The sequence below is a fragment of the Hyla sarda genome, chromosome 3 (assembly GCF_029499605.1).
Source record: "Hyla sarda isolate aHylSar1 chromosome 3, aHylSar1.hap1, whole genome shotgun sequence".
Classification (NCBI taxonomy): Eukaryota; Metazoa; Chordata; class Amphibia; order Anura; family Hylidae; genus Hyla; species Hyla sarda.
Window position 1 is genome coordinate 393,225,315 of NC_079191.1, and position 26,842 is coordinate 393,252,156.

General features: G+C 44.8%; 2 protein-coding genes across 6 annotated transcripts in view; one reads left to right on the forward strand and one right to left on the reverse strand.

Annotated features, from left to right (window-relative positions):
• Positions 1 to 18,638, reverse strand: part of CHAC2 (ChaC glutathione specific gamma-glutamylcyclotransferase 2) — a 30,486-nt gene extending 11,848 nt beyond the window's left edge. The window contains exons 1-2 of the mRNA XM_056568025.1: positions 18,570 to 18,638; positions 18,140 to 18,412 (exon numbers count right to left, since the gene is read on the reverse strand). Of these exons, the coding sequence (XP_056424000.1) occupies positions 18,140 to 18,274 (135 nt within the window). The 5' untranslated portion in view covers positions 18,275 to 18,412; positions 18,570 to 18,638. The remainder of the gene's footprint in view (positions 1 to 18,139; positions 18,413 to 18,569) is intronic.
• The window catches only part of ASB3 (ankyrin repeat and SOCS box containing 3), a 118,351-nt gene continuing 109,964 nt past the window's right edge, over positions 18,456 to 26,842 (forward strand). For 3 of the 5 annotated variants that reach the window (XM_056568020.1, XM_056568021.1, XM_056568024.1), the window contains exon 1: positions 18,456 to 18,589. In XM_056568020.1, the coding sequence (XP_056423995.1) occupies positions 18,491 to 18,589 (99 nt within the window). In that variant the 5' untranslated portion in view covers positions 18,456 to 18,490. Of the gene's footprint in view, positions 18,719 to 20,395; positions 20,535 to 26,842 lie in introns of those variants that run through there. The other 2 variants (XM_056568022.1, XM_056568023.1) reach the window with 2 other exon arrangements.

Genomic DNA, 26,842 nt, shown 5'->3' on the forward strand with positions numbered 1-26,842 from the left:
AATCCTGTCCAATCAGATGAATTTACCACAGGTGACTCCAATCAAAGAGGATCAAGAAAAATGGGAGGTCCCCGAGCTAAATCTCAAGTGTCACAGAGGGTCTGAATACTTCTGTCCATGCTAAATTTTAGTTTTTAGCCTTTTTAATAAATTCGCACAACTTTCAACAGTTCTATGTTCACCAAAATGATATACAACATAAGACATCATAGGAAGGATTCTAGATCTAGCAAATCATCTGCACTTGTATCTTTTCATATAACTGGTAAAACATGAAGAATTTAAAGCATGTCACCATGAAATGTATCATGACAGCACAACATGCTTTAAATTCTTCATGTTTTACCAGTTATATGAAAAGATATAATGTAATACAATTCTAACATGCACTACAAGGAAACACAATACACACTGGTAAAAGAAGAAAAGGAAAAAGAACAACTATAGAGTTGGAGTCGTGTCAATGTTAATCTCTAGCGTCCAGAAGCCTCCAGCAATGCAGTTGTTTGCATATCACAATTCTATGATGCCTAGTCAGGCGAGGGAACATACACACATTTACATCCAGCATGTATCATAATGCGCCATTACCTCTCAATATACTGTTACACAAAAGCAGAATAAAGCACAAGAGCAGGAGAGAAGTTACAGTGTGCAAGGAGGACACACATGAAATGTCCACCACATATGCTCTTAAAGGGGTTATCCAGGAAAAAAAAAACTTATTTTATATATCAACTGGCTCCATAAAGTTAAACAGATCTGTAAATTACTTCTATTAAAAAAATCTTGATCCTTTTAGTACTTATGAGCTGCTGAAGTTAAGGTTGTTCTGTCTAAGTGCTCTCTGATGATACGTGTCTCGGGAACCGCCCAGTTTAGAAGTAAATCCTCATAGCAAACCTCTTCTAAACTGGGTGGTTCCCGAGACACATGTCATCAGAGAGCACTTAGACAGAAAAGAACAACCTTAAAGGGGTACTCCGCCCCTGGCATCTTATCCCCTATCCAAAGGATAGGGGATAAGATGTCAGATTGCCGCTGTCCCGCTGCTGGGGACCCCGGGGATCACTGCTGCGGCACCCCGCCATCATTACTGCACAGAGAGAGTTCGCTCTGTGCGTAATGACGGGCAATACAGGGGCCGGAGCAGCGTGATGTCATGGCTCCGCCCCTCATGACATTACGGCCCGTCCCCTTAATGCAAGTCTATGGCAGGGGGGGGGGGGCGTGACGACCGCCACGCCCCCTTCCCATAGACTTGTGTTGACGGGGGCGGGCCGTGACATCACGAGGGGCGGAGCCGTGACGTAATGATGCTCCGGCCCCTGTATTGACCGTCATTACGTGCAGAGCGATCTCGCTCTGCGCAGTAATGATAGTGGGGTGCTGCAGCAGCAATCCCCGGGATCCCCAGCAGCGGGACCACGGTGATCTGACATCTTATCCCCTATCCTTTGGATAGGGGATAAGGTCTAGGGGCGGAGTACCCCTTTAACTTCAGAAGCTCATAAGTACTGAAAGGATTAAGATTTTTTTATAAAAGTAATTCACAAATCTGTTTAACTTTCTGGAGCCAGTTGATATATAAAAAAAGTTTTTCCTGGATAACTGCTTTAAAGCATACAGTACACTCAATTTTAACCTCTTGGGGATGCTGGGCATACCTGTACGCCCTGGACCACGCATCATATCGGGTCGGTTCTGGCGGCTAACAGTAGCTGGGACCCAGAGCAAATACCGGACATCACAGATTGTGGTGATGTCCGGTATTAACCCTTTAGACACGGCGAACAAAGTTGATCTGCGTCTAAAATGTAAAATAAAAATAAAGCATTCCCGCCAGCTCAGCCAGGCTGATCGGGACCACTCGATCAGCTAGGACGCACGAGGAGGGTCCCTTATCAGCCTCCTCCACATCCGATCGGCGATTGATTGCTCCAAGCCTGAGATCCAGGCTTGAGCAATCAACCGCCGATAACACTGATCAATGCAATGCTATGGCATAGCAATGATCAGTGCCTGCAATCAATGTACTGCATGTTATACTCGCCTATGGGGGCTATAACATTGCAAAAAAAAAAAGTGTAAAAAAATTGTTAATAAATGTGATTTAACCCATTCCCTATGTGGTGCATAAATGTCCAAACTATAAAAATATATCATTATTAAAAGGTCAATGGCGTACAAGAAAAAAAAAAAAAAAAAAAAACAATAAAAATAATATTTGGTCCCTTTATACCATACACAATGAATAAAAGAGATCAAAAAGTCCGATCAAAACAAAAATGGTACCAATAAAAACTTCAGATCACTGCGCAAAAAATGAGCCCTCATACATCCTCAGATGTGGAAAAAGAAAGATAAAGGGGTCAGAAGAGGACATTAATTTTCGTGCATGTAGTTATGATTTTTTTCAGAAGACAAAATCAAACCGATATAAGTAGGGGATCATTTTAATCATATGGACCAACACAATAAAGAGAATATGTAATTTTTACCGAAAAATGTACTGTGTAGAAACGGAAGCCCCAAAAAGTGACAAAATTTGGTCGCACAATGTTTTTTTTTTTCGGTTTCGCCGTAGATTTTTGGGTAAAATGACTGATGTCATTACAAAGTAGAATTGGTGGCGCAAAAAAAAAAATATATATATATAAAAGCCATCATATGGGTCTGTAGGTGCAAAATTGAAAGGGTTATGATTTTTAGAAAGGCGAGGAGGAAAAAAATGAATCTAAAAGTGGAAAAACGTCCCCAAGGGGTTAAAAGGTACTTTGCAAAAGATTTAAAAAAAAAATAAATAAATAAAATGTAAGTGGTAATTCAACATAATAATGAGAATAAAACAAGGTTGGCAAAGAAAATAAATGAATATATTAAAGCTTTCAAAGACAGTCGTACAATACAATTTGCATTTCAGCCCATTTACACACCAAGGTGACAATCTCAGGGGAATAACTTTATTTTGGAGCAACAATAAATCCAATTTTTGAGCCAGGAACAGAATGCTAAAATGCCAGGTCATCACTTGGGTCCCCAAACAGCCTTTTGTATCTTCATTCCAAAAGAAAGATCCTGTCTTGACTGGGATTGAGTGTCTGGCAATTGTTTGCAGGTTGGACCATGTTCTCCCACAGAAGCGTCTGCTCTTTCTGCCTAAGGGTCTATTCACACAGCAGAATTTCCACATGCGGATTCTGCCTTCAATTAAAGCCCAACAGACTTCTATGGGATTCTGAACTCCCATTCACACTTCTGAATTTCCACATGCTGATTCCGCACAAGCCAGAAACCACCCAAATAAATGTGGAAGCAGAATTGGTGCGGATGTGCATGTACCCGTATTTTTCGCCCTATATGACGCACCGGCGTATAAGATGCACCCAATTTATAGGTGCAAAATCTAAAAAAAAATAAAGATTTTTAACCCAATAATGGTCTTCAACCTGCGGACCTCCAGATGTTGCAAAACTACAACTCCCAGCATGCCCGGACAGCCGTTGGCTGTCCGGGCATGCTGGGAATTGTAGTTTTGCAACATCTGGAGGTCCGCAGATTGAAGACCACTGCATAGGAGGTAATACTCACGAGTCCCCGCCGCTCCGGACCAGTCACCGCTGCCGGCCGGGTATCCTCGGGTGTCGCCGTCGCTCCGGAACGTCTCTGCTGCCGGCCGGGTATCCTCGCTCTCCGTTGCTACCATCACGTCGTCACGCACGCCGATGCACGTACGCGACAACGAGGAAGGAGAGCGCCGGCCATACAGGGGATCCTTGAACGGAGAAGACACCGAGGAGGCAGGTAAGGTCTGTCCCGGTGTCCTGTAAGCACTAACCCGGCTATTCAGTCGGGCTGTTCGGGACCGCCGCGGTGAAATCGCGGCGGTCCCGAACAGCCCGACTGAACAGCCGGGTTAGTGTCACTTTCGCTTCAGACGCAGCGGTCAGCTTTGATCGCCGCGTCTGAAGGGTTAATACAGGACATCACCGCGATCGGTGATGTCCTGTATTAGCCGCGGGTCCCGGCCGTTGATGGCTACAGGGACCGCCGCAATAGGGGTGTATTCACCGTATAAGAAGCACCGACTTTTCCCCCCCAGTTTTGGGGAAGAAAAAGTGCGTCTTATACGGCGAAAAATACGGTAAATAGACCCTAAGGTGGCATTGCTTGAGTTCAGCCTTCAACACTTTTGGAATTGGTCCAGTTTAAAATTCCTAGTTCCCCCGGATCCACCTAGATAGGGAGTGATTTGCAGCATTCTTCCCTTTATGGAGACCCAGATACTGCACAAACTGAGTACAGTCTTTACTGCAAGGTTATAAAATTCGGATATATTCTAGAACTGCATCTAAGGTGTGAAAGGACTCCTCTCTTGGATTATAAGGGTATATTCACGCTGAGGAATTTACCTGAGTAATTCCGCTCGCTTATTCCTCTCCAATTCAGTCAGCAGTGAAAAACCCAACAGTGTTTAACTGTATTTACGCTCAGTTCCCCAAGCGGAAATCCAATGCTGAATTCCGTTCCGCATGAACATGTTCTTTCTTCATGCGGAATCTGCGTTTTTGTCCGACTGAAATAAAAAAAAAAATTCTGCTAATAAAAAAAAAAAAAAAAGAAAAAGGAAGTTCTAATTGGTGGTTGTTGTCCAGCAAAAAAAAAAAAAAAAAAAATACATTTAATAATAAAAGTTTCCTCCTGTATTCCTTACGGGAAAAAGAAAATAAAAGAAAAAACGGAAGTTCCACCGCAAAGTTTTTAAGCGAGAATTCCTCACCAATTCCTCAGTGTGAACATACCCGTATGGTTGTTGCAAAATGAAGTAAGCTCTATAGTCTAAGATCTATGATCACTAGAAACTACTTTAGCAAGAAAAGAGGGTAGATAAGAGTGTCTTAAAGGGGTAGTCCAGTGGTGAAAAACGTATCCCCTATCCTAAGGATAGGAGATACGTTTGAGATCCCGGGGGGTCCGACCGCTGGGGCCCCCTGCCATCTCTGTACGGGGGCCAGGCTCTCCGGCCAGATAGTGGGTGTCGACCCCCACACGAAGCGGCGGCTGACACGCCCCCTCAATACATCGCTATGGCAGAGCCGGAGATTGCCGAAGGCAGCACTCCGGCTCTGCCATAGAGTTGTATTGAGGGGGCGTGTCGGCTGCCGCTTCGTGCGGGGGTCGACACGCCCCCTTCGCGCGGGCTGTCGGGGCCCCGTACAGGAAATCGCAGGGGGACCCAGAGGTCGGACCCCCGCGATCTGCAACTTATCCTTAGGATAGGGGATAAGTTGTTCACTACTGGACTACTCCTTTAAGGACTAAAACAGAGCTTGTAGCTCACTTACTCTCCTAGCAGTGGTTTTAGCTACTAAAAACCTTATTTTCCATCTTTTCAGACTAGCTTTAGATAGAGGTTCAAATGGAGGTTTAAAGAGAGTCTCAAAAAATAAAGATCCCAATTGGGAACTAAATTATTGACCCTAGGATTAAGTCTCGATTCTGCTTTGACGAAGCTTTAAAATCCACATATAAGAGGCCAATTCAGTATAAAATACTGCAGAGAAAGCAGAAATCTAAACCTTAAAGGGGTACTCCGCCCCTAGACACCTTATCGTGGGGGTCCCCCGCTGGGAGCCGCCGGGATCTCTCCTGCAGCACCCTGTGTCATCTGCTGCACGGAGCGAACTTACATTCAGGGGGCGGTCTGTGATGTCACGAGGGGGTGGGGCCGTGAAGTCATAATACTCCGGACCCTGTATTGCCCGTTATCAGGCACGGAGCGAAGTTCTTGATAAAAGGGATAGTTGTTTGTAAATATATTGAGGGACATTTATCATTGTTAAGTGAGTTCTGTAGTAATTTTCTGTAGTAAATTTGGTTTTGCTTATGTGTGACGTATTTATCATACTATCACAGGGGGTTGATAAATTTGGCTCACATAAGCAAATACCAATAGATCACTTTTGAATACCATTTTGTAATCCAACCTCAAGTCGCCGTTGTGAGAAAAAAAAAAAATTATATATTACACACATACACTGTTACACCACTTTTTTTTTTTCACCCTATATGTACTAACCCATTTTTTGTTTGTTTTTTTTCTTCTCATTTTAGATCAGTGTATCCTGTGGACTACTTCAGATTTGGTGGAGTACGATAACCAGCATTTTTTTTGTTTAATATTAATAAAATGGTTACTGAGGGCTTGTGGGGGGAGTGTTTTTTAAAATAAAAATTTTATAACGTTTATTTTTTATTCACTTTACAGGCTTTGTAGTGGAAGCTGTCTTATAGACGGAGTCCATTACAAAGCCGGGGCTTAGCATTAGCCCCAAAAACAGCTACCCCCAATTATTACCCCCGTACCCACCGCCAACAGGCCCGGAGCGTCAAAAATGGTGCTCTTGTGCCTAGGCTGTAACAGGCTGGCGTTATTTTTGGCTAAGGAGGTCCTCGCCCACCCTGGTAACGTCAGGCTGTTACTGCTTGGTTGGTATCTGGCTGAGAATTAAGGTACGGGGAACTTGACACATTTTGGTGTTCATAAATAATTAAATATAAAAAAACAAAAACGCAACCAGCAGCAAAAGCCTGATGTCACCAGGGTGGGCGAGGACCATTGTTTCTTGCCCTCCCCAGCCTATATAATGCCAGCCTGTTACCACCTAGGATCAGGAGCGCCATTTGTGAGGCTCCGGGCCTGTTGGTTCCAGCTTTTCCCAACACCCCTGTGGGTTTAAAAAAAAAAAAAAAACGTAAAATAAATAAATAAACTCCCCAACAACTCCCCTTGTTAACCTTTTTATTAACATCAAACAAAAAAAAACTGCTGGTCATCGTTGTAGTCCACCGAATCCGGAGTAGTCCCCAGGCTACATGGATCTGAAATTAAAAGAAGAAAAAAAAAAAAATCACGGAAAATAGGTTAGTACATTTATTGTCTCCCGCCCACCACCGCATGACTACAACTCCCAGCATGTCCTCACTGTATGGAAAAGCTGGGAGTTGTAGTCATTTGACGGAGGGTGATGTGCAGGTGGATGACAAGCAAGTCAGGAAAGCTTGTCACCCGTTCGCACATCTCCTGCTGCCCCCGTGTCGCACGACTACAACAACCAGAATGCCCTTGCAGTAAGGACATGCTGGGAGTTGTAGTGGTGCAGCGCGGGCGGGCGTAAGATGTGCAGACGTGTGACAAGCTTGTCACCTGCCCCACCGCATGACCAACTCCCAGCATGCCTTTACAGTAAGGGCAAGCTGGTAATTGTAGTCTTGTGACACAGGCAGGTGAGAGATGTGCTTGTCACCCGCCCCATGACTACAACTCCCAGCTTGCCCTTACTGTAAAGGCATGCTGGGAGTTGGTCATGCGGTGGGGCAGGTGACAAGCTTGTCACACGTCTGCACATCTTACGCCCGCCCACGCTGCACCACTACAACTCCCAGCATGTCCTTACTGTAAGGGAATGCTCGGAGTTGTAGTTCTGCAACAGCTAGCGGGTGGGTGATAGATGCAGGCAGGTGGCCGGGGAGTGGAGCTGCGCAAAAAGTCACACAAAAGTCGTGACTTTTCAGATATTGCTGTCAAAGGCAAGTTTGTAAACCAGGTCTTATCTGGTTTACACTTGCCACTTTTTGAAGGGGGTTTGAGACTTTTTTTTTTATGCTTACGTGCGACTTTCGCACTTGATAAAAAGTGAAAACTGAAAATTGCTTAGGTAGGGCTGATTGGTATTTTTTTGCTTACCCACAAAAGTCACACAAAAAGTTGCTTACGCGCACGTGTGACTTTTTGTTCGACTTTTGTAAGCAAAAAAAATAAATAAAAAATCCCTTAATAAATCTCACCCTTCATCTTGACGCGTCTGTAAACAAGATCCCCCCCATGTCGTCGTCATCCGCGTCATAGTCACCCCCCCTTCATCATCACCGCCTGTCAATCCCTTCTCAGTGGTCTTCAACCTGCGGACCTCCAGATGTTGCAAAACTACAACTCCCAGCATGCCCGGACAGCCGATGGCTGTCCAGGCATGCTGGGAGTTGTAGTTTTGAAACATCTGGAGGTCCGCAGGTTGAAGACCACTGTGGCCTTAGTCATCATCCAGACCTCCCTTTTGTTTTCTACTCCTCTCAGTGGTAAGGAAGGATGAGCTGGTCCGGGCCATCTATGCTGCAGGGACCGTCCGGTGGGGAGGGTTAGTCGTTTCGGGCTGTCCATCTTCACCGGGAGGCTCTCTTCTCCGCTCCGGGCCTGCCACGGACTAATGACGTCGCCTTGACAACGACGCGCAGGGACGTCCGTGGGCAGCAGACGTCCATGACGTCCCTGCATATGAACGTCCCTGTGCGGTGGCGTCAAGGCGACGTCATTAGTCCGTGGCAGGCCCGGAGCGGAGAAGAGAGCCTCCCGGTGAAGATGGACAGCCCGAAACGACTAACCCTCCCCACTGGACGGTCCCTGCAGCATAGGTGGTCGAATATGGACGGCCCGGACCAGCTCACCCTTCCTTCCCACCGAGGGGAGGTGAGTAGAAAACAAAAAAGGAGGGGGGGGGGGTCTGGATGATGAAGGCCGCAGTGGTCTTCAACCTGCGGACCTCCAGATGCTGGGAGTCCGGGAATGCTGGGAGTTGTAGTTTTGCAACATCTGGAGGTCCGCAGGATGAAGACCACTGCGGCCTTCGTCATCATCCAGACCCCCCCTTTTGTTTTCTACTCACCTCCCCTCGGTGGGAAGGAAGGGTGAGCTGGTCCGGGCCGTCCATATTCGACCAGGTGGGGATTGACAGGCGGAGACAGCCGGCCGGGATCATCCCCTCACAGCTAAGGCAGAAAAGTTTTTTTGTTCACTTGAGTATAAGCCGAGGGGGGGCGTTTTCAGCACGAAAAATCGTGCTGAAAAACTCGGCTTATACTCGAGTATATACGGTAATTTGGGACATTTTGGACGGATGCAAGAGGTTTTTACTTTTTCTGCCTTTAGGATATGCTCCATCTACCCATTTGACTAGTATTCTTCATAGAAATCCTGTCTCCCAGAGGATTCCTTTATCTTAAAAGATTTTACTTTTCCTGTCCATGGGACCTCTAAGGTGTGGGACATCATATGGTGTAGTTGTTTTCTTAGACACTTTAGCAACTTGCTCTGGGCAAATGGTCAACTTTTCCTCTACACAGGTTTTGACAAATCTCCCCCTAAATATCTTTCTCATTAAAAATAGAATTTTTTTGTAAATTTCAGTGGGGAATATATAGTTTTCTGGATTCAGCCATTGCATGAAGGTTCTAGTATTTGAGAAAACTGCACTTTTCTTGGATCTCAGGCCTTCAAAAATAATTGTGATCACCATCCACAGTATCCTCAATATACATAAATTCCCTTTTACTGAAGCTTCCGTGTCCTCAGACCTAAAGTTATATTCTCTCCCTTTTCATTGGCCAGGTCAGCCATTTTATCCTCACTGGAAATAGAATTATCTGCCATTTGTTCAGATTTAACCTCTGAATCAGAAGAAGAAAGTACCTTCCATTTTTTTGAAAAGATTACATATATCTGACAGATTACTGACAGAGTAGCTGCAGACTCCACAGGTACCACGGTGGACCAATTAGAGAGGGAAGGCTGTATTTCTTCCCTGATCCTGATTTTATGTTGTTCATAAACACTTCTAGTTCATTTTCCTGGGCTTTCATAGTGGAAGCTTGACTTTTTTTTTTTTTTTTATATACAGTTGCAAGAAAAAGTATGTGAACCCTTTGGAATTATATGGATTTCTGCACAAATTGGTCATAAAATGTGATCTGATCTTTATCTAAGTCACAACAATGGACAATCACAGTCTGCTTAAACTAATAAAACACGAACAATTAAATCTTACCATGTTTTTATTGAACACACCATGTAAATATTCACAGTGCAGGTGGAAAAAGTATGTGAACCCCCTAGACTAATGTCATCTCCAAGAGCTAATTGGAGTGAGGTGTCATCCAACTTAAGTCCAATCAATGAGATGAGATTGGAGGTGTTGGTTACAGCTGCCCTGCCTTAAAAAAAAAAATAAAAAAAATAAAAAAAACACCCACCAGTTCTGGGTTTGCTTTTCACAAGAAGCATTGCATGATGTGAGTGATGCCTCACACATAAAAGAGCTCTCAGAAGACCTACGGATTAAGAATTGTTGACTTGCATAAAGCTGGAAAGGGTTATAAAAGTATCTCCAAAAGCCTTGCTGTTCATCAGTCCACGGTAAGACAAATGGTCTATACATGGAGAAAGTTCAGCACTGCTGCTTCTCTCCCTAGGATTGGCCATCCTGTAAAGATGACTGCAAGATCACACCGCAGACTGCTCATTGAGGTTAAGAAGAATCCTAGAGTGTCTGCTAAAGACTTACAAAAGTTTCTGGAATATGCCAACATCCCTGTTAGCGAATCTACGATACGTGAAACACTAAACAAGAATCGATTTCCTGGGGGGGGGGGGGGGGGGGGGGGGACCACAGATGAAGCCACTGCTGTTAAAAAAATAAAAAACATTGCTGCACATTTACAGTTTGCACAAGAGCACCTGGATGTTCCACAGCAGTACTGGCAAAACATTCTGTGGACAGATGAAACCAAAGTTGAGTTGTTTGGAAGAAACACACAACACTACATGTGGAGAAAAATAGGCACAGCACACCAACATCAAAACCTCATCCCAACTGTGAAGTATGATGTCAGGGCCTGGACGGATTGCTATCATCAAAAGGAAAAATTAATTCCTACGTTTATCAAGACATTTTGCAGGAGAATTTAAGGCCATCTGTCCACTAGCTGAAGCTCAACAGAAGATGGGTGTTGCAACAGGACAACGACCCAAAGCATAGAAGTAAATCAACAACGGAATGACTTAAAACCAAAGAATATACACCTTCTGGATTGGCCCAGTCAGAGTCCTGACCTCAACCCGATTTAAATGCTGTGGCATGACCTCAAGAAAGCGATTCACACCAGATATCCCCAGAATATTGCTGAACTGAAATGGTTCTGTAAAGAGGAATGGTCAAGAATTACTCCTGAACGTTGTGCACGTCTGATCTGCAACTACAGGAAACGTTTGAAGTTATTGCTGCCAAAAGGAGCTTCAACTAGTTATTAAATCCAATGGTTCAAATACTTTTTCCACCTGCACTGTGAATGTTTACTTGGTGTGTTCAATAAAAACATGGTAACATTTAATCCTTTGTGTGTTATTAGTTTAAGCAGACTGTGATTGTCTATTGTTGTCACTTAGATGAAGATCAGATCACATTTTGTGACCAATTTGTGCAGAAATCCATATTATTCCAAAGGGTTCACATACTTTTTCTTGCAACTGTATGGCGGCGAATTTTTTTTGTCACACTAAAACGCATTTTTCTCCGGGATTTCTTCCTCTGGTTTCTCTTCTTGCCAACCTAAGACAAACAATCATATTACAGTTTACAAATGCATACAAACACACACTTGTGCATGTGTAACTAGGGTTTTTTTGGTCCCCGTTCTCCTCTTCAGAGAGTTGAGGGGATAAGATGTCAGATCGCTGCGGTGCCGCTGCTGGGGAGCCCTGGGATCACCGCTGCGGCACTGCGCTATCATTACAGCACAGAGAGAGTTCGCTCTGTGCGTAATGACGGGTGATACAGGGGACGGAGCCGCGTGACATAATGGCTTCACCCCTCGTGACATCACGGCCTGTCCCCTTAATGCAAGTCTATGGCAGGGGGCGTGACGACCGCCGAGCCCCCTCCCATAGACTTGCATTGAAAGGGGCGGGCTGTGACGTAACGATGCTCCGTCCCCTGTATCGCCCGTCATTACGGTCAGAGTGAACTCGCTCTGTGCTGTAATGATAGCGCGGTGCCGCAGCGGGGATCCCAGGGGTCCCCAGCAGCGGCACCGCGGCGATCTGATATCTTATCCCCTATCCTTTGGATAGGGGATAAAATGTTTGGGGCGGAGTACCCCTTTAAGGGGCTCACCGGAAGTGGGGCATGCAAAATCTTCGCCAAGTGTAATGCATGGCACACTGGAAATGCTACATCACCACTACAGCACAAGGAGTCCCCTCTGTCATTCATCCAGAATAGAGATGAACGAACTTACAGTAAATTCGATTTGTCACGAACTTCTCGGCTCGGCAGTTGATGACTTATCCTGCATAAATTAGTTCAGCTTTCAGGTGCTCCGGTGGGCTGGAAAAGGTGGATACAGTCCTAGGAGAGTTTCCAGCCCACCGGAGCACCTGAAAGCTGAACTAATTTATGCAGGATAAGCCATCAACTGCCAAGCCGAGAAGTTCGTGACGAATCGAATTTACTGTAAGTTCGCTCATCTCTAATCCAGAAGTGTTTCTGGGACTAAAGCGTGCACAGACGACTTCCTATGACCTTCGGTATGACCAAATGTGTGTATCACGGTATTTTTTATATTTTTGGCGGTTCCATGGTATATAACGGTATTTCCTAGCCCCCCCCAATATTAATTATCAGCCCACATCCCCATCGGGGTAAATACTCACATATCACCCGCATGCGCTGCCCTCCTCGTCCTGTTTGTTGCGGCCGCAGGTGCTGACACTCTCTATACTGTGCGGTATCCCTATGCCCGGGCTGCATAAGGTAAACAAAATAAACTTTAACGCACCTACGTCGGCCTTACTCCGGGAACGTCGGACAGCGGTCAGCCTATCACTGAGCCCACTGTCATGTAAGAAGCCGGCTTCTTATAAGACAGTGAGCTCAGCCTATCACCGGTGGAGGCGGAACATCGCTGCGGCCGGTGATAGGCTGACGGCTGTCCGACGTTCCCGTCCCCAGGAAACAAGTGAGGCCGGTACCATCGGGAGGTGAGTTAAAGTTTATTTTGTTTATTTTTTGCAGCCCGGGCATAGCGTACAGTATAGAGCAGTGGTCTCCAACCTGCGGAGCTCCACATGTTGCAAAACTACAACTCCCAGCATGCCCGGACAGCCATTGGCTGTCCGGGCATGCTGGGAGTTGTAGTTTTGCAACATCTGGAGGTCCGCAGGTTGGAGACCACTGGTATGGAGTGTCAGCGCCGGCGGCCGCAACAAACAGGACGAGGAGGGCAGCGCATGCGGGTGACATGCGAGTAGTACCCTGATGGGGACAGCGCTGGGCTAATAATTAATTGGGGGGGGCAGAACAGCGCTCGCAGGTCACATAGGATTAGTTCCCGGATGTGGGGACAGCGCAGCACTGGGCTGATTAATTCATTCCCGAGGGGGAGGGGCCAACCGGTATTGCGGTATGGGTTAAAATTCATATCATGCAGCACAAAAATTTCGGTATTTGGTATGAACCGGTATACCGCCCAGCCCAGACCATTCCTGATCACTTCCTGTTGCAAAGAGTTAGACAGATAATAACCAAAGATGTCCAGGTCCTTTCCAGATATCAGTCAACTAAAACCCCAATCATCGACTTCGCACCTCTGATCAAGTACAAATGAAAAAATATATATAAAACTTTACTTTTTATTATTTTTTTTTTTATTAAAACTAATTTAGTGCAAAATAGACAAAGACATAAACATGTGTATTAAAACACAGTAAAAAAAAAAATTAAATAAAATAAACATCCCACAACTAAACATATATTGGGCATAATGTAGTGGGGACTATATAGACCAGTGGGAGCTCTTACCTAAGCTGTAATAAAGTGAGGGATAGAATAAACTTATAGGATAGACATTCCAGAAAATAGAAAAACCCAGGTTAGGGACCACTATTATAGGTATAGGGTTTTATTTGTGTATACCAAGCCAGGTCTTCATGCCAAATTTGGTGTGAAGTGAACTTGCTCGGCTAGTGACATCATCCGCATACTTCTACCTAGCTAAGAAGAAAAAAACATAAGACCTGTTTTGCTGAATCATGCTTGGTTTGTAAGAATGGCCATAGTAAAGTCTAACAATGAATGAACTCACCATGTGCCGTGTCACCTACATTCAGCAGACTTCCCCCCCCCCCCCCATGTCTCCCAGTTATTCCTGACGTTCTATTGTCAGTGTACACTGGTACCAGTCTGTTCTCAGGAATGGGTCACAGCAGTCGGACCCCACTTAGATGTATACAGCAAGGCACTATTGTTACAGCAAAACACCTAATGGTTGCAACATCAATTATTCCGTATCGGTACAATGGGATCAGTAAGGTAATAAGAGACATGTTCACCTCTCCCAATCTTTGTATCAAAAATGTTGAATGCCTTGAAAATATCTGCAGCTCTAGACTGCAAAAAATGAACATTTGATGCCTCCAAGACCCAGAGGTCACTTAGTGATAGTAGGAGAGACCAATTAGGGGGATGTTATAGGCCAGCATGAGGAGATATGTTTTTAGGGCACGTTAAAACTGTGAATGTTGGGTATAAGGATGGGGGTTCGGGGTATCCCATTCCAGAGAACTGATGCAGCACAAGCAAAGTCTTGAAGACGAATTATAGAAGATGTTAGTTTTAGATCAGTAGCAGAGCGGGGAGCAGGTGTAAGATGGTAGACAGAGATGAGGGAGGAGATATATGAGTGGGTGAGGGAGAACTTTGTAATATATTCTGGACTGAACCAGTGTAGTGACTGACACAGGGGGAGGCATGGGTTAACAGCTGGAGAGGAAGAGGAATCTGGCTGCGGCATTTAGGATGGCGAGAGTTTAGAGAAGAAAAGGTAAAAAGTTACAATAATCAAAGCAAAAATGAATTTAACAATAATGAGAGTTTTAGCTGCTAATGGGATGAAACAAGCAGATTTTGGAGAGGTTTTTGAGATGCAGGTGACAGGACCGTGAAAGGGATTGAATATAGGGAGTGAAAGACAGATCAGAGTCTAGAATAACTCCATGACGGCAAGCTTGCTGCCCAATCGTTATGGTAGTACCACACACAGGGCCGGGCCTACAATGGGACCCGCTGGGTCCACTGGTCCCAGGCAGCACCTTCACAGGGGGGGCAAATTGCTACCCTGACCCTGAGAAGATCTTTGAACAGGCAGGCAGGTGCGGACTGACCAGCTGGTCCATTCAGACGTGGTCCAAGGGCCCGCCACTGCTACTGGGGATCCAGGACACTTGTCCCAGATCCCCAGGCAGGCCAATGTTCCTTTAGGCTCACACGCATACAGCTGTATGGGCGGCATCTATAGTGGCATTTAGCAAATCCAGACTGTCCTTAGCATTGTATGTTGAGTATGGTTTTAAGTTACAATGGTCCAATCTATGTTGAGACCATTGTAAGTTGGGGGACTACTGAATGTTGTACAGTACCTGGTAAGTCCTCTTAAAACAATGGCCACAATACACAATGTATTGCAGACTTAAAAGTGGTCAGATAAAATCTGGGTATGGATAAGGGGGTGGTCTCCTGGAGGGGTTTCACTGCAACTCTAAAAATGCAAATCAATGGAAACTCTGTGCAAGCACTGAACCAACAAGGTGTGTGGAAGTCTGGATGAATTAATTCTAAATAGTGTAAATGATTTGCAAAGAGCAGCCTGAGGATAAGAAGCAGTCACCAATGAATCGGTCAAAGATTTAACCCTGCTCTCTCTGGTGAGCTGAGGATCAGAGAGTCTCACTGTGAAGTCAGGGTAACTGTATGTCATCACATAGGTGCCATTATACAGTATTCCTTTGTGGCAGTGGTCTCCAAACTGTGGCCTCCAGATGCTGCAAAATAGAACTCCCAACATACCCGGACAGCTGTTTGCTTGCTGGGAGTCGTAGTTTTGTAACATCTGGAGGGCCATAGTTTGCATACCACTGCTTTATGTCAATATTCCTCAACCCGAGGCTGTCTCTCCTTTTCAAAACTACAATTTATCATTCTGGAAGTTGCTGTTTTGCACCAGTTGGAGAGACACAGGGTGGAGAACACTGGTTATTGAATGGTGAGAAGCTAGAGAAGGACCAGCAGAAAGTAGACAATGGAGAGAAATCGGATTCCTCTGTGTATCTCATCTCATGTTCTTAAAAGGGGTACTCGCATGGAACACTTTTTAATTAACTGTTGCCAGAAAGTTAAACAGATTTTTTAATTTCTTCTAAAAAAAATCTTATTCCTTCCAGTACTTATTAGCTGCTGGATACTACAGAGGAAATGGTTTTCTTTTTGGAACACAGGGCTCTCTGCTGACATCTCTGTCCATTTTAATAACTGTCCAGAGTAGGAGAAAATCCCCATAGCAAACAAACAGCTCTGGACAGTTCCTAAAATGGACAGAGATGTCAGCAGAGAGCACTGTGCTCGTGATGTTAGAAGAGCTCTGTGTTCCAAAAAGAAAACAATGTCCTCTGTAGTATTCAGCAGCTAATAAGTACTGGAAGGATTAAGATTTTTTTTTTTAATAGAAGTAATGTACAAATCTGTTTAACTTTCTGGCACAAGTTGATTTAAAAAAGTCTTACCATGGTAGTACCCCTTTAAGGGTTTCCTGTGGAAAATACTTGAGGTCTGAGGTTGCAGAACACTGATATTTACAACTAGAATGTTTTCATCAGCTTTTAGGAGTCCTCTCAGCCCCATGGATCACACACTACAAGTCACTGAGTTCATCCGACAGATGACTGCACTACTGTGGTCCCTTTAACTGGTACATTCGGACAATAAAACCTTCTGGTCTTTCAAAATGTTGTCATTTCCTATAGAACGGTTTAAATTTACTCCAGGAAAGAGTTTTTTCTCTCCTCCTGTCATTATTACGTTAAGGGTAAACGACCGTCGTGCTCCTTTTCTTATCCATCGCGAGTCTCAGGAGATGCCCAAAGAAAGGGACTTCTTGTTGACACTGGGAGCAGAACCGGTGTGGTGGGATCGTGGGGGTCCCTGCAGTCAGCTTTACCCACGATCAGACACCTATCTTGGGATAAGGGATAAGTGTCTGATAAGTTCAGTTCACCGGAGTATACCTTTAAATTCTGCTCTTTTGTAAAATGTACGATACATGGTCTGTGTATAAAGACTGTGGCCATTCATCATAACATTGCCAGGAGGTGTTATTAACCCCCAAACTACTTTGTGTTTTCCAGGCGCAAGTCTTTAAAGGGTTCCTCTCATTTAAAAAATAATAATAAATTTGACATCTTACCTACACATGTCAAATTTTTGATTGCATCGGGTCTCACTCTTGAGAGCCACTGTGATCGCTAGTTATAAGCTAGTGAAATTGGCGGCAGTGCGCACCTTGATGTCAATCGAATTGAAACAATTCCGCAATATAAGTCTAGTGGTAAATATGAGAGTAAAAATTTACAAGGTTTTCGGCGCAATCCACCAAGGTGGATTGTGCCGAAAACCTGGTAAATTTTTACTCTCATATTTACCACTGTCCCTACCAGCCAGGAGCACTCCTAGATCCGGGACCAGGAGGCTGCACCACCTGCATGATCATCCAAGCGCATTTGTAGTTGTGTCTATATACACAACTAAGCAAGGTGAGTGGTTCACTAACACCCACTGCACATCACAACACACTGTGTATCAAACGATACTTGTCCCATGAGGAGCTCTGACATTTTTTCCTCTCCAGACTTACGCAATATAAGTCTATGCAGAGAAAAGGTCCGAAATGGAGCACAATACTGGGCATTTTACAGGCTTATAACTCACGATCGCAGCGGGTATCGCATTCTGAGAGTTGTAGTTTTGCAACAACTTGCACTGGCTGTCTGGACATGCTGAGAGTGTTCGTTCTGCAACAGCTGGAGGGCCACAATTTGGAGACCACTGCTGTAATGGCATAAACAACACCGAGATCAGTGTTTCCCAGCCAACTACAACTCCCATCATATACATTTTTAAGCTTTTTTTTTTTTCTCTTTTTTAATGTCACCCATTCACCTCTTCCCCCAGGTATGATGGATTGGGCAGACAGGTCAGATCCCATTTATGCACGTCCCCTTTAAGAAGTTTTCTAAAGTGGCTCCAGAACGGAAACTTCACTTGATACAATGTATAAACATTTAACTAAATGTTCTAAACAAAAGATCACCTGACCTATAGGTCCAGAGGACTGACAATGATCAGGAGCAGGCGGGGTCACGGTGACAATGGCCCCTGCTGTGACCCTGCTGACTCCCCACATACACACAACCCCCTCTTACCTTGCCCGGGACCCCCCGGTGGTCGGTGCTGCCCTGCCAGAACCTCCTGCTGTAACACGTGATGTAGCCCACCAGCTTCTCCTCGTACGGGAAGTCCACCTTCCAGATGAGGGAGCCGTAACCGAACACCCACATGATCAACCGCACACACCGAGATCGCTCCTTTCTATTAGCCGGCCGGCAGCGGCCAATGTGGGCGGGGTCAAACGCTTCTAGCTGTCATCAAACCCCGCTCCCTTGTTCTGGCCGTCCAATGACGCTCGTTCGCAAAGCCTGAAGGGAAATGTAGTGCGACGTGATATGGTTACGTCGCGTAATAATAATACTGTAATGATAAATAAATAAAAAAAAATGTTGAACCAACTTTATTGTTTTGTGACAACAAATATACGGGAGAAAAATTTTTTAGGAAGCGGTTTTATCTTCGTACTTGCGTTCGAGTGTTATGAGGTATAGTAAGGACGAGCAGCGGAAAAGAGTTTGATACTGATGTCGGGGCGTGGTTTGTTGCGTCACGTGGTGTTAGGTAAAGGAACAGCGCGGGAGAGTGAGTGATGCCGGATGGTTCATGTAGTACAGGTGACGTCATAGGGTGTTATTTATGTTGTTCTGTGTAGCAGAGCTGTGTTTGTGATCCAGTGTTTCCCAACCAGAGTACCTCCAGCTGTTGCAAAACTACAACTCCCAGCATGCCCGGACAGCCAAAGGCTGTCCGGGCATGCTGGGAGTTGTAGTTTTGCAGCAGCTGGAGGATTGCTGGTTGGGAAATGATGATATGGGGGGGCGCTTTGTTGCCCATGGCAACCCATTACAGTATAATGGATGCGACTATTCACCTGTATTAGGCCAATGTTAATTTGTCCTTTAGGGCCCATTCGCACTATTGATTCTCTGCCTGGTGCCGATGAAATCCATTGGCACTTGGCCCATGTGGACATTTACCGCCACCATTGAATTCAGCCGCAAGAGTTTTTTTTAATTTAATTAACAAATTTGACATTCTGTCAGGTATAAAGAAAAACAAACATCTACTTACCTTCCTCTGGTGCCCGCTTTGTCCCTTTGCGGTCCCCAGTTATCAACATGTTGCGTTCCCACTCAGCAATGGCTAGTTGCAGTGATGTCCCACCTTGGCCAGTGATTCTTGGTTGACAGTCTGACGTATTAAAGGGGTACTACGGTGCCGAACATCTTATCCACAGGATAAGTGACTAATTACGTGGGGGGGTCCGGTAGGATGGAAAAGGTGGATACGGTCCTAGGAGAGTCTCCAGCCCACCGGAACGCATTTATGCAGGATAAAGTCAGCAACTGCCGAGCCGAGAAGTTTGTGACGAATCGAATCACTGTAACTTTGCTCATCTCTAATTTTCAGCACTAGATTACCCCTTTAAGCCCTAAGCCCGGTCTTCCTCCTGGTGCCGGGTCTTAAAGGAGAACTCCGGAATAGGAAAATGATCGTCCATACTGCCGGCAGTAAAAGAATAAACAGGTGAATACCTTCCTTTGCTCCCCCGGTGGCTCCGGCCTCTGCCGCGATCCTCTTCCTTGTTGCCAGTGGTCGAGGAGTCATACTGCACTTAGCCAATCACCGGCTGCAGCGAAGTCCCGACTCGGCCGGCGATAGGTGACGTTTTCGGCCCCGGCAACAGGTCCCGGGGCCGAAAACGTCACCCTGCCACTCAGCCTATCGCCGGCCGAGTTGGGACTTCGCTGCGGCCGGTGATTGGCTGAGTGCAGTATGACTCGCCGACCACCGGCAACCAGGAAGAGGATCGCGGCAGAGGCCGGAGCCACCGGGGGAGCGAAGGAAGGTATGTACCTGTTTATTTTTTTACTGCCGGCAGTATGGGCGATAATTTTCCTATTCCGGAGTTCTCCTTTAATGTGTCAGATTGCTGCTGGGACATCACTACAGCCAACAATTGTTGAGCCACAGCAAACTCGGAAGAGGACCATATTGGGGACCACAGTAGGACAAAGGAGGCATCGGGAGAGGAAAGAAGATGTTTTTTTTTATTTATTTTTTATTTTTTTTTAATACCTGACGGAATGGTAAATTTTTTCACCCCCATCCTGAAGTACTAATTCAGCAGTGTGGATGGTGCACCAGAATCTTATGAACACAATGGAAGGCTGCTGCACTGGAATATTTGAGCTGAATTTCTTGTTTTAAAAGTCCTGCAGTGTGAATGGGGCCTAAAGAAAACCTGACACCAAGGATTACCCTATATAGCTGGTGACTACCCGTTATGTAGGTTAAAATAAGGATTCTCACTATGTCTGGATGTCCTCCTGCCCATCTGCGATAGTGTAGAAAAAGAGTTGTAAATGTGGTCCTAATAAGGATTATTTACGGTGAGAAAATTCTGTGATGTGAACCCAGCCTACTCAGGTAAGAGTGATTGACTGCTGGGGAGTGGCCGAAGTCATCGCTCTGTTCCCTGACGTCTTGCGCTAGACCAGAAGCCGCTTCATGCCTAGGGGTTATTGCTGCTTCTGGGCCAGCGCAAGATTTCTGTGAAGAGAGCAGTGACATCGGCAGCCCATTGAGCTGTGACTACTTGTTTTTTACACCATGATGGATGTAAAGGAGGACATCCAGACATGGTGGTAAGAAACCTTATTTTATCCTATACTAGTTGAGTAACCGGCATGGCCCAACCTCCTGAAGTGATAGGCTGCTTGTTCTCCCTGCACTTCAGCAGTTATTCACTCTCACTCTTCCCTCAGCCCACAATAAATCTTCTCTCCCCTGCCCGCTTCTTTCCCTCTCCCTGCCCCCCCGCCCACTATTCTCTACACCTGCCTGACGAACAGTTAAATGATACTTTACCATGACATTGGTCAGGTGCAGGCTGTTTAAAATACCCAGGCAATCTCTGCAGCCTCAGAGTAAGGTGATCAGGTGATGTACCGGAAGTCCTATACATTTGCTGTCGGGGATCCACAGTTTTACTCTCAGGCTGTGTAGATTGTTGGTATCTGGACATCCCCCAAACTCTATTATATTTTTATTTGACGTATGAGTAACACGTCTACCAAGTTTCATGAAAAAATATCTCCAGCTGTTTGGGAATGATGCTGGAACATATATACGTATATATATAGATGCACGTGTTGTTAAAGCCAAATTTATGGAGCTGATTTTCAGCAGAAATATCTGATCCGACATCAGTGGTCTACAACCTGTGAACCCCAGATGTTGCATAACTAGAACTCCCAGCATGCTTTGCTACTGCTTTACATTCAGCAGGAAGCTATGAGTACAGGCCTGTCCCAAGAGAACAGGGAGTGATCGGTATCATGCAGACAGCCTTATCTTTGTGTACTGTTCTGTCTTACCTAGGCCACCTGAAGACCAATATAGCATTATCACTATCATTTCTAACAACATTTGACAAGTTGTCCAGACATGTCCAGAGTTTAGATTGTACCGGGTCTCAGTCCTGAGCACACTCCACTGCCTTGCTGGCCACCAAACCCATCTCCTTTATTCCATTATAGTCTATGGGGAATGAGTCGGCTTTAAATGACAGCCGGGGAGTGAGCAGTGCACTTCATCCTGCTGTAATTCGAGATTGCAGAGGGTCTTAGAAGTGAGACCCCGTTTGATCTAACTTTTTGACATGTCTGGAAAACATATCAAAGTTGTTACAAATGTCAGTGATTTTACTACCTATTGACTTCAACAGGTAGGAAAATATCCAAATGATTACAGGGGGGAGAGAAATATATAAGTGCTAATAAAACATAGCTTTTAATATATCGTATAAAACACACTGATTAAACAAAGTGATGTATAGATAAGTGACAAGGCAATTGTCAGCCCTGTGACTTAAAGATAGACACTAACAAGGCTGTTAAAATTGCATGTGAAGGGATTGCCCCACAGATGCAAAAGCCAAATTCAATTGTATGCTGATATTAGATAATTAGATAGAACTACTAGCTATGCCCAACGCGTTTCAGCACATTGTTACATGTGACCTCATCAGGGGCTAACTGGCATAGAACAATACAGTCATTGCATATGATAATTAATATAGGGGTAGCTTGATACATTAGCGACCCCTGCAAAGAGCGTGCTGGATGTTATGCACCAATACTCTGTACAGCATATAGATGACAGGACCCGGAGCGCAACGGTTATGGCGTCTATCTGGGATAAATCCTAACGATGTGTGTATAACCCGCAGTGGCGGGGAGCCTAGCATACAAGCCGGCTGCTAACACACAATTGTGTGTTAGCAGCCGGCTTGTATGCTAGGCTCCCCGCCACTGCGGGTTATACACACATCGTTAGGATTTATCCCAGATAGACGCCATAACCGTTGCGTCCGGGTCCTGTCATCTATATGCTGTACAGAGTATTGGTGCATAACATCCAGCACGCTCTTTGCAGGGGTCGCTAATGTATCAAGCTACCCCTATATTAATTATCATATGCAATGACTGTATTGTTCTATGCCAGTTAGCCCCTGATGAGGTCACATGTAACAATGTGCTGAAACGCGTTGGGCATAGCTAGTAGTTCTATCTAATTATCTAATATCAGCATACAATTGAATTTGGCTTTTGCATCTGTGGGGCAATCCCTTCACATGCAATTTTAACAGCCTTGTTAGTGTCTATCTTTAAGTCACAGGGCTGACAATTGCCTTGTCACTTATCTATACATCACTTTGTTTAATCAGTGTGTTTTATACGATATATTAAAAGCTATGTTTTATTAGCACTTATATATTTCTCTCCCCCCTGTAATCATTTGTATAATTCTTGGGAGTTGTCTATACTAGGTAGTGGACACCATTACCTGTCCACAAGATTATTAGGAAAATATCCAGCAGCAAAACACAGCAAAATACAGCATGTGACCCTACCCTATAGGGAATTAGTTAGCACTTGTATCCTGATGTGTTGTGTCGTTGTCCCAGAAAAGGTTTTATTTATTTTTTCCCCACATCATATGCGAATGAGCTCCTTGGTGCTCTGGGGGGCTGACTGTGTCTATGAGTGCTGCAGTGCTCGTCCGGACTCCTCCCATCTCTTCCTTCTTAGTCTTCTGGCTATAGGAGGGGATGGGAGGAGTCTGTGCAGGCGGCTATAGGAGGGGATGGGAGGAGTCTGTGCAGGAGCCTATAGGAGGGGATGGGAGGAGTCTGTGCAGGCGCCTATAGGAGGGGATGGGAGGAGTCTGTGCAGGCGGCTATAGGAGGGCATGGGAGGAGTCTGTGCAGGCGCCTATAGGAGGGGATGGGGGAGTCTGTGCAGGCGCCTATAGGAGGGGATGGGAGGAGTCTGTGCAGGCGCCTATAGGAGGGGATGGGAGGAGTCTGTGCAGGCATAGCGGTGCTCCTAGAGATACAGTCACGTCAGAGTCATGCACCAGAGAGCTTCTTTGCATATTGAATAAAAAACATTTACTGGGACAACTACGCAGCACATCAGGATACTAAAGAAAATGTTCATTACACAATAATGTTCTCTATTCAGCAATACCAGCGGTTTAAAGGGGTTGTCCAGAATTAGAAAAACACTACTTCTTTTTTGCAAAAACATCACAACTCCTGTCCACAGGTCGTGTGCACTGCAGCTCAGTTTTATTTGCTTTAGTGGAGCACCGAATCCTTGACAACCCCTTTAATTTTACCAAAACTGGTGGTAGACTCCCTTTAATCGTATGTCCACTTTCCACTCACCTCTCCTGGGCCTAAAGCCTCCAAACTGAGTGCATGTAGGATCCAGCTGATTAAACCACTATGTGGATGGAGAGGAGTGCAGGGCTAAGGGGGTTTCCACTGCCCCATATATACAATCCAGAAATAGTCAACACCTCCATTAAAACGATGAAGACAAATGTGCAGGTACTGTGAAATCTCCCTTAGTGGACTCCTCCTAATAGAGGACACCTCCCAATAGCGGACAGTTTTTAATTCTCTGGCAGAGTCCCATAGGACTTAAAGGGGTACTCCGGTGAAAACCTTTTTTCTTTTAAATCAACTGGTGGCAGAAAGGTAAACATATTTGTAAATTACTTCTATTAAAAAATCTTAATCCTTCCTGTACTTATTAGCTGCTGAATACTACAGAGGAAATTCTTTTCTTTTTTGGAATGCTCTCTGATGACATCACGACCACAGTTCTCTCTGCTGACGTTATTATAATAATATTAATAATGCTTTATTTATTATTGTCCTTAGTGGGATTTGAACCCAAGTCCCCAGTACTGCAAGGCAGCAGTGCTAACCACTGAGCCACCATGCTGCCCTTAGCATACATCTGCTATGCATGGTTGCTAAAATGGACAGAGATGTCAGCAGAGAGCACTGTGCTCGTGATGTCATCAGTGTTCCAAAAAGAAAGGAATTTCCTCTGTAGCATTCAGCAGCTAATAAGTACTGGAAGGATTAAGATTTTTTAATAGAAGTAATTTACAAATATGTTTAACTTTCTGCCACCAGTTGATTTAAAAGAAAAAAGGTTTTCACCGGAGTACCCCTTTAATGTATTTGCACACTCCGAATAGGGGAAATTATCAATAGCAATCATGGACACACCCAATAGGTGACAAAACACTGCTGGTCAGGTAAGAAGTAAGAAGAACAGGGGGGGGATGAGGGAAGGGGGGAATGATTTGGCATTGCGGGGGGAATGATTTGGCATTGCGGGGGAATGATTTGGCGTTGCGGGGGGAATGATTTGGCATTGCGGGGGGGAATGATTTGGTATGAATGATTTGGCATTACTTTTCCTAATTCATTATATTGTTGAGATTTTTTTAAAGCCTTATTACAGTGCAAAATTATTTATTTATATTTAGCTTTTTATCATGTTTTGTTACACTCTATAGTGAGTACAGAACAGTATTCCGTCACTTAGAAAGATGTTTAAGCCTTTTTTATTCCCCGTGAGTGTCCGCTATTGGGAGATTCTACTGTATACAGAATATATATATACAGTGTGGGTCAATTAACCTGTGGTCAGCCTGGTGTTTATATAGAAACCTAAAGATCTATTTATCCTGGGTTTTCAGTGTATATCGGAGGTATAGTAGTGGGAGGATCTCCTGACATATACTTCCAAACAGAGGCAGTGGTATACTGTATGTTGCCCATGGGCTCACATGTTTGGTATACAGTAGATGCCTCTGTATAGAATAGTATAGTTGTATGATGTATTCTATGCAGTAAAAAAAAAAAAAGTACAAACAGGTTTGTTAGATGCGAAGAGGCCAATAGGACGCTCTTTTGGCCTTTGTTAGGGACCTACAGTCTGACTTATCGAATGGGAATTTTGTGGCACATAGGCCAATATTCTCTGCAAACACAGTGAATGCACTCAAATATGTACAGTGATCCCTCAACCTACAATGGCCTCAACATACAATAGTTTCAACATACAATGGTCTTTTCTGGACCATTGTAAGTTGAAACCAGACTCAACATACAATACAACAGACAATCCAGATCTGTGCAACGTGTCATTGGCCGGAAGAACCGACCAATCAGAATGGGCAATTTACTGGAAGAACACCTGTATTACTGTAGTGTATGCACTGACTGATGTCTGGTAGCGCCCCCTACAGTAGAGTGAGGTATTACATGTTCTATACTCTTTACCTGTATTACTGGAGTGTATGCACTGACTGGTGTCTGGTAACGCCCCCTACAGTACAGGGAGGTATTACATGTTCTATACTCTTTACCTGTATTACTGGAGTGTATGCACTGACTGGTGTCTGGTAGCGCCCCCTACAGTACAGGGTGGTATTACATGTTCTGTACACTTTACCTGTACCAGGATTAGCTGCTCCTTTGGACACCAGGTGAGGGCGACTCCATTTTACTTTTTTAGGACATTGTGTGTACTGTACAGGACCCTGAAGAAGCTCCTGTCCTCTACATAGACCAGTGTTTCCCAAGCAGGGTGCCCCCAGCTGTTGCAAAACTACAACTCCCAGCATGCCCGCAAAGCCTTTGGCTGTCCGGGCATGCTGGGAGTTGTAGTTTTGCAACAGCTGGAGGCTCCCTGCTTGGGAAACACTGACATACACAGTGATTTACAGCTCCCAGCAGATCTTTATTACTTTTATATCTAAGGACTTGTTTTATCTATATTAGTTATCTACTTATTTTTCTTTAATCCTCACTTTTTCCTATTTTTGGATGACATTTTGGGGCTTCAGAACCAATTACCAGGTTTCCATAGAGTTCTGGTCTCAACATACAATGGTTTCAACATACAATGGTCGTCCTGGAACCAATTAATATTGTAACTTGAGGGACCACTCTATTAAGAATTCCCATTGTTTCCATAGGGGCGAGTAACATCATTACATTGTCATGAGCTTCGTCCACTCTGATTCTTAAAGGGGCATTCCAGAATTTCTCTCTCTTTAGTCTTTGAGCACAAGATGGTAAGTTATAATACTGTGTAATATGCTTCTATTACCTCTGGGCGCCACTTTATCCCATACCCAGAAGTGCAAGTCTTTATTTTACTGCTGTCTCAGACCTTTCCCAGCATTCCATGCAGCCAGAGACAATATTAGGGGAGATGTATCAATCAATACCTGTGTAGAGGAAAAGTCGACTAGTTGCCCATAGCAACCAATCAGATTGCCTCTTTGATTTTTAAATGGGCCTCTAAAAACTGAAAGAAGTGATCTGATTGGTTGCTATGGGCAACTGGGCAACTTTT